Here is an 11,171-nt window from a genome sequence, read left to right as displayed (position 1 = left end):
ACTTTTATTGAATTTTTTTTCTTTCAAAATATTAATACACAATGTGTTTCATTTTATACCCTTGAAGCTTATGCCTAAGTATGAATTAAGTTACTAAGTCTTATGAAAAAATTCTCAATTTTTATTAGAGTTACCAGTTTAAAATAGTAACTTATTGTTGGAAGATATTTTAATCTTTCTAGGTACCCAAGTATTAAGTCCATTTATTTTTACTTTGAAAAATGTCTTGGAATCCAATCTATTTCGAAGTCAAGACATATATACATAAACAAAAATGCATTACTATCACTTGGCTTATCATTCATTCACTACAAAAAAAAACTTGATTTTATCAATGACCAATATCTGTTGAAATCTGCAAAAATTCGTCAGTAATCATTGTTTTCCAACGGATTACTGACAAGTAAAAATTCATCAGTGAGTGTTGTCAATAAGATTTATTAAAGGATATTGTCCCTCAGTAATTATCAACGGATATAATCTTTGGTAGAGATATATTCCTCGGTAATTACCGATAGATACATCCCTCAGCAATTACATGACTCAAGTACAAAGACATTATCAATGGACATATCCATCGGTAAAATCTATCGATAAATAATATGTTATTCTCCAATACATTAGGATGTATTCTTTACACTCAATTAGACATGCAAAATAATTATCAATGGTCTAATTACCAATTAGACTTGCATTAGGTTGACTCAAGTACAGAGACATTATCAATGGACATATACATCAGTAAAATCTATCGATAAATAATATGTTATTTTTCAATGTAGTAGGATGTATTCTCTACACTCAATTAGACCTGCAAAATAATTGTTTTTCATAAACGACAGGTAATTAGCTGAAGTTCTTGCCTAAGCTATGCAATTCAAACAAGTAGAGAAGTTTTGCAAGACCTTCAAAATTCATACGGAGCACTACTCTCCCGTTTCTCTTATAAAAGCAACTGACAGGCGTCTAATGGCCTTTATTTGTGAGTTCATGAGAGACTATGAACCATCTTTAGAGCACCTTATCCTAGCTAGCATTGCTTTTTAAAGTATCTTACCCCTATCTTCTATGTGTATTTTCTTCTCTAAGAGATCTTCTTTTTCTTAATCTTTGTTTTTTTTTCTTTGATTTAACGTTTGTTAAGGCAGGTGGGGTCTGTTCATAATTGTCTGCATTTGGTTTTTCTAGTAAGGAGTTCATGATCAGCTGAGGACAAGAGTTCATGATCACAATTCTCTTTAAATTCTAATCTCAAACAATTTTTGTTCTTATAAGAAACACGAACTGTGCCAATTTTGATATTAGATTTGATAATAATGAAAATGATTTTAAATACAGTCAAGTCTGCATAAAACTTTTGCAACAATCTTTTACTTCATATAATCAATTTTCCATTTCCAACACTAAAGGTTTAGATTATTCTGCTCTTAAACTTAATAAAGTCTTCAACGTGCCTTGTTAAGAACAAACCGAAAACCACAACCACAAGATCACCAGTAACCCTAAAAGACCAAAACATGTTAAAACTACCACCACCTTCTCCTATATAGTTAACACTCATCTTTCAACAATTTTAACAAAACTGAAGCCTTAAACTTTATCTCTACTAGAGCTTAAAGAATTTCACCCTAATAGCAAATTTGTCCGAAATGTAAAATGGCTACCAATGAAAGCACAACTACCTCGAAAGTCAGTGCAAAAAACACAGAAAGGATCATTTTAGGGTCAAGGTGGACAGTGACCACATCACGACAACATTTTATCTTTTTGTTGGAGGAGGAAATCTAAAATATAAATATGATGTTGTTTGTAATTAGGTTAACAATTTTATATTCAATCTTATCGATTAATATATCCGTTGATAAATTAAATAGCTACATCTATTGATAAATCTATTAATAACTAAAATTTATTGACATGTATATCTATGTGTAAGTCAAACAAAAATATTCATTAATAACTTTATCGATAATTAATATTTACCAACAAATCATATTTAATCGATAAAAATTGTCTATGATTTACAACTTTCCCATAATAATAATAATAATAAAAAAAAAGAATTTTAACCATCCATAAATATATTTTACAATTTAATTGATTTCATAAACCTTTCGACATGATCCATTATACAATCAATTAAATAAAGTCACGTAGTCAAATTGCATATGGCTCATTAGCTTAATTGGTTATTCTAAGTAAAATAAGATTTTGATCATTACTACAACATCTATTCTATTATTTTTAGAAATATTCAATTAAATGCTCGATGATTGTTTACTTAATATAATCAAATATCTCATACGATAATCAATTTTGATTAATATTTGAACATTTTATAAAATAAATTGATTATCTACATACAAGAAATAATTATTTCTTAATATAGTTTATTAGGCGTTCATAAAATACATATCAGAAACATGAAATAATTGATAAAATATGGTGATGCATACTTCAAAAAGGTGTGCTTACTGTAAGCAAATACACATCATTTATGTACATAATTGATGTAAACTTAAATTTTGAACATATGTATCCAATGTTGTAACTTTTCACCTTTTATATTGTCTTATATAATGTCAGTGTTGGTAATATAACCACCATCAATTAAGAGCAAGAAGTCCTTTATGTTTATGATTAGCTGGATGTACGGAAACATAACAACTAAAACACTAAAAAAAATAGATATTTAGTGTTTATAAAAAACCTTGGCGAACAAGTAAAAATCGATGCTAATTAGTTCGTAGTGTCAGATTTGTATCGTCCGTGCATATGACTCTAAAACCATATATGCTAGTTTGTTAATTGGTATCAACTTTTGAAAGACGACTCTAAGTAGTGTCGACTAAACATAAGCTAACTCATTACTAATTTTTAAATTTATTTTTTAATTAAATTAGTTGAGAGTTGGCTTGGTCAATAATAGTGCATTTTCATCTTAAAATTTATTTAATTTAGTAAATACTAAATAAAATCTATTTAATTACAATAACTTAAAAATTCATACAATGCCTACATGTTCAATAAAATAAAATACAAATGAAGAAAATAGAAAAAAAATCATATTGAAAGAAGAAAATTATTGTACAAGAAGGAGGTGAGTGCGAATGAAGGAAACAAAAAAACTATTGTGAAGGAAGGAAATAAGGAGAAGAGTATGAATGAAGGAGACAAAAAAAAGAATATGAACAAAGGAGATGAGGAGAAGAGTGTGAATGAAAGAGATTGGGAGAAGAGTGTGAATAAAAAAGATGAGGAGAAAGTGTGGATAGATGAGATGTGTGTGGATGGAGGAGAGAGTATGAGAAAATTTATGAATATGAATAAAGAATATCAATGTGAAGAAATTTATATAGAAAATGGGAGAGTAAAATTCTAAGTGAGGAGATTTTTTATGTTCAAACCTGACCCTTTAGATTAAAACTAATATATCGTTTCTATTTATTATCACGAAAACACACAAATTTATAACATATAATGTAGTGTTAACAATGAAAACTTTAATAAATATAACTATTAAAAATATTAACCTTATGTATTGCGTTAGAGTCGGCTTAGTCACTATATTAGCATCCACCATTAAGCCAACTCTATTAGTGTTGTCTAAGATGACACTAACACAAATAATTATTTAAATAAATATTTGTTGGTAATTACCAACGATTATAAAATCCTTCCATAAGTATCCGTAAGTAAATATTCATTGATTATTACCAACAGATTTAGTTTATTGATAACATCTTTTGATAAAATACATGATTGAGTCTTCTTCTATTCCTTCTCATCTTCCTTTTATTTTTCATTTATATCTTTCATCTTCTTCCTCCTCCCTATCATCATGCCACCTCCAACTTATCCTCATCATGATCCTCCTTCTCTATTTGTCTTCCTTTTTCTTCTCTCACTTTATTCACCACATCCTTATCCACCCCCTTCTTTGATTCCGACAACCACCACCAATGGTGTCTTCCATCTTTATGTCATTGTCTCGTCATTGACATTCATTCAGGTTACTGATATGCCCCCTCATTATCGACGTATCTCCTTGTCACTAGTGCATCTCCATATCACCTCTTTGTTCTCATCTTTATCTTTCTCTTCTTTTCACTCATCTTCCTTAATATAAAAAGTACTCTTTCTGATTGGATGGAAGATTTGTCACCCAAAAAATTGACAAATTCACTAATGGAACAAGATCATTGGTAATTGTAATGATAATGTTTAATGAAAATATTCGTCAATAATAAAAATTTTAATTTACCCATGGATTATGATGACAACTTTAGTTGTCGATTGATAACTGAAATGATAATGTTCGACAAAAATATTCGTTAGTAATAAGAGGTAGAATTTATTGATGAATAATGATGATGAATAGTTGTCTATAACTACTAAACCTGTCAATTTGGCCCTCCTTACATGGTTTGGCCCTAACCCACGTGGGTTGGGGCCAAAAGAATCCACAGGGCCAAAAAGCCCCTCGTAGAAAAAGCCCACGAGGCCAAAATATCTTCAAAAGCCCTGTGGGTCAGGGCCAACCCATGGGCCTTTTTTTTAGAAAAAATGTTCATTTTAAATACAAGAAAAAATATAATTAACTTCTAATTTATTACAAAAATAGTTACTATAGAAAATAAATTGAAATTTTTATAAGAGGAGAGTTCTAAAATCAAGAAGCAAAAGCAAAATGACAATATTTATTGAGTTAGATTCTCTAAGTATATAATTAAAGGATCATTTTATAAATTTGAAATTTAAATATTTAATTTCACTTTTTTTTAAGTTATAAGTAAGAAATTAACTTTTTATCTAAAATTATCCTAATTGAAATTTAAGAGAAGATTTTCTCTAATTGAAGCTCTTAATTTAAAAAAAAATAGGCTTCTTTATTTTCTTAGAAAGTTATTGAAAAAGAAATTAAATATAAATGATTTTCTTTTTCATTTTATACTCAACAAATCATGTTCATAACAAAAATAATAAATAAAAAGAAAAAACTCATAAACTTTGTGCAGACTGAAGTTGTATTCGCCCATAGAATTCAATCTCGTCGTACTACTCACTCAAAATGTTTACATTTTAAATGTCATAAACATAAATATAAACATAAACATAGATTTATGTTATGTGTTCTAATTGAAAGTTAAAAATAAATTATTTAATGTGTTAGTTAAAGAATTGAAACACTATAACATTTGTCATTCTTTAGTACTTTAGGTCTATTTAAAATTTTCATTTTTTTTATAAATTTTTAAGAAATTAACTTTCTTTTTATAATATATCTTATGGTGATTTTGAGAAAAGATTATCAGAGAAAAAAAAACAAAATAAAACATAAGTTTAATTTACGCATAAAATATTAATACTATTTTTGATCAAAAAAATTTAGATAATAAATTTTTGAATTATTTTAATTTTAAATAATTAAAAGTAGATTGAGTGATATTTTAGAAGTCGAGGAAACAAAAGAGTGATTCCTTTTAAGAACTGTAAAAGCAGTGCAAATATTAAATCAAATTAATATGTTATTATCTCTCTTTGGGGTTATTTTGATATTGCTAATTATATATAATTTTCTAATAATTGGTGTTTGCAACATAAGACATAATTTAATTAAAATTGACAACAAAATAAAGCATTTTTATAATATTTCAGTAAAATAAATTTGTAATACTATTTAGTTGTATAAAATTAAGTGTGTGGTTTGCAATTGTTTTTAATTATTTAAAAAAGTGGTTATTTTGAATATTAAATATTCTATTATACTATAATTAATTAGTTTTATTTAATAATTTGAAATAAGAAATCAATTACATGAATATAAAATTTAGTACTTTTAATAGTTACTATTAAGAATGTTGAAGTTTAGTTTTCAAAAAAATTTTAGTGGGCTAAACCCACTTTAAACCTGACCCTAACCCCCTTGAGAGAGGGCTTTGGGGGTTGGAGCTTTATTTTGGCCTCCATTTAAGGGGCTTCTTAAGAAGGGGCTTTTTCAAGAGTGGGTTAGGGCTAGTCCTGGGGTCATGGGTCAAATTGACACCTCTAATAACTACGATGGTAAGTTAGTAATGAAAATATTTGTCGATAAAAAAATAGTAAAATATGTTAAAATAGTATATTGTTAATTTTAGTTTATCGATGGATTGATTATTATAGGTAATGATCAGGTAATAATTAAAAAAATTCTTAAAATATTTATTAAAAGAAATTAAAAATAGTTTTACATTTATAATTTTTTTATAAAATAGATTTAAGTTTTTGCGTTGCATTAGAATCAACTAAACTGACTATTTATGTGAAACTGAAACTATAACACAAAATATTTATTTATTAAAAAAATTTAAAAGTGATTTTGACTATGTTTAATATAAGTTTTGTGTTATGTTAGAGTCAATAAACTAGTGCAAATATTATCGTAATTACTGACATTGATATTTGGAAGGTAATTATGTTTTCTTGTAGTGAAATAGTGAAATGGCGGATCCAAAGACCCAAGAGGAAATGGTGTCTATTGATTTCTGATTTCAGTTTTATTTTTTATTTACACAAGTGATACTTATCACTTCATTTCTATTGCATATATCTTTTGATACTATTTTTAGTGAAAATATTTAGTTTAGTACAATAAATATTGCCATATTTCATTTTTATTATAATAAAAATAATTACAGTCTTAGTAATAATAAGTTTTCTGCATTTTTGTTTAATAGTCTTAATAATAATAAGTTTTATTAATTTTGTTTGAATTCTATTAATGATGAAGATAACTGAATAGGTAGTGATTGTCACGTGTATCACCTGCATATTCACGTGTTTAATTACCTGAATTATTAATAGAGTTTAGACAAAATTAGGGAAATTAAAATTTTATATTAAAATTGTAATTTTTGTTTTATACTAAAATTTAAATATATCAATACTTATTATATTAAATTGATTATATATTTTATTTGTGATTATTCATTTGTTAATTTAGAAAAAAAGATGACTCTTATACAAAAAGATAAAAAGTTCAACTTCAGGCAAATGCGAGATCAAAAAATCAATTTTCGGAGTAAACAATAAATATGTATTGTTTTAACGTTTAAGAACTCTTACTCAAATTTTAGACATAAAAATAATTTAAAATCATTTCAAAGTAAATATAAATAAATAAAAAAATCAAGGTTTAACATGATTCGATTGAAATTCATGTCATGTACCCTACCACTGGAAAGGTGTATACTAAAAAGAATAAATGTGATTTGAAAAAATGGCTTAAATATTGAGTATGAAAATAACACAACGAGAGAACATGTGCAATGAATTACGCGCGTGATTGATTTTTAAAGTATGTTTTTACATTTTGTACAGAGTTTTTGAAAAATAAGAAATTATATTATTGTTATAAAATATTGAGAAAAGAAAACCTGGAGTTCTTAAATGATTGATTTGGTGGTGAAAAAGGTTAGGGTTGTCGAATGCTCTTCCTATTCCGACCCGCACTGTTCCAGTTCAGACTGGGAACTCAGAAAATAAATTAAAACGTGTTATTTAACTTTCAGTCAAACACAAACAAAATCCCAACTTTGACTACGCCTGAAACACACTCACATCTCTATAGGGGCGGTGATCGACACGACAAAATTGTTCTCTTCAAATATTCATTCAACTATGTTATCATCACTACAACAAAATGGACGAGAAAAACATGTTTTAAGGCCTTTTCTTTTAATCTACATAATTATTTATCCAATCTTTTATACCTTTTTCTGTTACTCTAATATTTAATAAGTAATGTGTAAAAGAGATAATAATGCAACATCTGAATTTGTACGTCGCGTTGCCATGCATTTCTCAACCAACAGTGCTTCGGTTTTAAGCAACGACAATGGTGGCTTTGAGCTTTGAGGTGGACGAGACTGATAACTATGAGCGTTGAGACCATAAAATTATTGCTATAAATTAGTGTACCTTAGTTTCATATGTTTGGTACACGATTTAATCTCATATAAATTAGAGTAAGGTTAAGATTTCTAACTTTTTTCAGTAAATATTGAAATTGTGCTTTAAAATAAAACTTCAATTTAAAGGTATCTTTTTTATTGAAACTGATGAAAACACAACGTTTTTATAATTTAAAAAGATAATGAAATTATAGTTATAAACATAAATATAAATAAATTTTGCAATTTGATTATAGATAATTTTTATTTATTTTATATATGATATTTTTTATTTAATTCAAAGAAAGTGGTTATATTTTAAAAAAACGATTAAATTTTTAAAAAAATTACTAGAAAGGTAAAATTAAAAAAAATGTAGATATAAAAAAATGAATCATATTTATTGACTTTTTGGGTGATTTGACTTTTAGCATAAATGTTTCCATCTTAAAAAATATAAGAAAATGTAAATCGCAACATTAAATTTGGCTTCTATAATTAATAAAATATAAAACGAGATAACTTTCATGAAACTTAATTTTTTCATTTCTAAAACATATTTTGGATCCGTTAACTCATTTCTTTCCGTTTATCATATATCAAACACAAGACCTTGTTTATAACAGATTAGATTCCCTACAGCATTAATAAAAAAGTTATTGGTATCTTAAGATTAATCACATATATATATATATGTAATTATACATTTGAGAATTATTTTTACATAACTAAGTATAAATCAGAAGTAAATAAGAAGATTTCCTCTGCAACATGGAATCCGAAAGAAAGACATGTGTTGTTGGGGGGTACGTGGCCTGCGATGTGTTGATTTACAGCTAATATGAATCTAGAAAGCTAAGCGTCACACTTTCCGGAAAACGATGGTTTGACTCCTCGATAATGTTAGAAGTAAATCAGAAATGTACGAATACGAAGCGCACATATGAAAACAACATCAAATTTCAACGTGTGCAGAAAAGTAAAGATGTTATTTTTTTTTCAGTAAACCTGTGATTTGCAATGCAAGATAGAAATAAACAGCAAGCACGTAAGGAAAATTTAATAAAGGATGGGAAAAGAAGACACGTAGCAGAAGAGATAACAGAGGCCGGCACCAAATCCAATTGACTTCTCCTTTTTCTTACCCTTCTTCTCCTTAATTGCTATTTATACAACAGCCAAGTACGTTCCTCTCAGTCTCGTACAAAACATCACAATTAACCCTTTCTCTATTTTCTCACATCTCTTCATCACGCCAACTTCAAAACCGAGAGAGCTACCAATGGGTAGATCACCTTGTTGTGACAAAAATGGCCTCAAGAAAGGACCCTGGACTACAGAAGAAGACCAGAAACTCGTTGATTACATTCAGAAACATGGCTACGGCAATTGGAGAGTACTTCCAAAGAATGCTGGTATGTCATCTTTTCTAACAAAAATTAACATTATTACGCACACGCACGAAAAAGTACCTTTTGCCTTTTGTTGTACACTTTGTACTTGAGCTAACATAAATTGCTTTTGCTTTTTTTTCTTCTTGCTGAATAGGGTTGCAGAGGTGTGGCAAGAGTTGTCGCCTCCGATGGACAAACTATCTCCGACCAGATATAAAGCGTGGTCGATTCACTTTTGAAGAGGAAGAGACCATAATACAACTACATAGCATTCTCGGAAACAAGTAAGTCTCTTGGTTAATATGTTGCTTTTGTCAGCATGAGTCAAATGTTGTTATTCATTAAAGTGATGAAAGAAGGGTTTTGTAACTTGGTATGTTTGGATTGTGTGTAGGTGGTCGGCTATTGCTTCTCGTTTGCCTGGAAGAACAGACAATGAAATCAAGAATTACTGGAACACCCACATTAGAAAAAGGCTTCTGAGGATGGGAATTGACCCTGTAACGCATAGGCCAAGGCTTGATCTTTTGGACCTCTCTTCCATCCTAAGTTCATCCCTTTATGGTCCGACACACATGAACATCCAAAGACTCCTCGGTACACAGACAATGGTGAACCCTGAACTTTTAAAGCTTGCTTCATCGCTCTTTTCTTCTCAGCATCGTGAAAACGTCAACGTCTGTCCACAAAATTGTGAATACAACTTGCTCTGTGATCCACAAATTAACCAAATTCCACACCTGGTACAGACTCAGGACTTTGCTCAAAAACCATGTAAAACACCAGACGATATCGATACAATGAATCCCCCTTGTTCTTCCTTGTCAATGCCTTTCGCTCAAGAACAGTTTCTTGAATGCAATATGAACCCTTACCCTTCTGTTTTCCATGACTCCTCCTTCCAACAACATTCTCAACCAAGTGAATTACAATGCAACGTAATCGATACTAGCTATGTTGCTCAATTACCAAGCTATAACTACCATGGCTCCGATTATGACGCAAATCTTATGGACCCTTCCGAATCCTCAACCTATAATAACCATTCCCATAACAGCAATCAGAACTTCAGCTTTGCTTCGGTTATCTCAACGCCTTCGTCAAGCCCCACGCCGTTAAATTCGAACTCGACGTACGTCAATGGAAGTAGCAGTACTGAGGATGAGATAGAAAGCTATGTGAGCAGCAACTTGTTGAGATTAATTGAAATGCCAGACATGTTAGGTGTTAATGAGTTCATATAAATGTTAATGAATTCACAGAATGAAACAATCATGTCAAACAAAAGTGAATCAACCGAATGATTCGTTAATTCCTACTAGCATTGATTTATCTGGGCTTGCTAGATAATTGCAACGAGGGATTGTGTTGATACATGTAACATTTTCTCTGTTTTTAATAGTATTGATAGTTGATAGTTGACTTTCTTCTTTGAGGCTTTCTATGTGTTAGGAAGTAACAGTATATAATAAAGGTCCTTATCCTCTTCCAATTATTTATTGTTTAAAGTTTCTATTATTGATATGTTACTGTGCATTTCCCTTTTCTTCCTAATATTAGCATCTATTAATCGGATTATATAATCAATGCACTGAATATGCTAGTAAAAAGAAAGCAGCAACACGTAATCAATCTTTTTCAAGCCACATAAGGTATTATATATATACAGCATTTTTTTTTAATATTTACATGTTTACATTCTTAACACTATATGATTGATTAAGTTGAAATAACACTATAAAAAAATTAAAATGATTGGAGGTCAAAATTTATTGGTATAAATCATCGATGAATTGATATTTTTAATAAATTATGAAATATAAAAAATCTATCAATTTAATTGGTA

At 28.8% G+C, this 11,171-nt stretch overlaps 1 protein-coding gene across 1 annotated transcript; it reads left to right on the top strand.

Moving 5' to 3' along the window:
• The first annotated feature begins 9,112 nt into the window (after nucleotides 1-9,112).
• LOC108334172 (transcription factor MYB102) lies at nucleotides 9,113-10,817 on the top strand. The gene is made up of 3 exons (XM_017569868.2): nucleotides 9,113-9,346; nucleotides 9,480-9,609; nucleotides 9,720-10,817. The coding sequence occupies exons 1-3, from the start codon at nucleotides 9,214-9,216 to the stop codon at nucleotides 10,567-10,569; spliced, it is 1,113 nt and encodes a 370-aa protein (XP_017425357.1). The 5' UTR covers nucleotides 9,113-9,213; the 3' UTR covers nucleotides 10,570-10,817.
• Nucleotides 10,818-11,171: the final 354 nt, after the last annotated feature.

Source organism: Vigna angularis, chromosome 1 (genome assembly GCF_016808095.1).
Source record: "Vigna angularis cultivar LongXiaoDou No.4 chromosome 1, ASM1680809v1, whole genome shotgun sequence".
NCBI lineage: Eukaryota > Viridiplantae > Streptophyta > Magnoliopsida > Fabales > Fabaceae > Vigna > Vigna angularis.
The sequence above is the reverse complement of the archived record's forward strand: the minus strand, read 5'-3'. Positions and strand labels throughout refer to the sequence as shown.

Coding starts and splice junctions, on each gene's coding strand:
- LOC108334172 (XM_017569868.2), top strand. CDS start 9,214: ATGGGTAGATCACCTTGTTGTGACAAAAATGGCCTCAAGAAAGGACCC. Junction 9,347..9,479: donor AGTACTTCCAAAGAATGCTG/GTATGTCATCTT, acceptor CTTGCTGAATAG/GGTTGCAGAGGTGTGGCAAG. Junction 9,610..9,719: donor CATAGCATTCTCGGAAACAA/GTAAGTCTCTTG, acceptor GATTGTGTGTAG/GTGGTCGGCTATTGCTTCTC.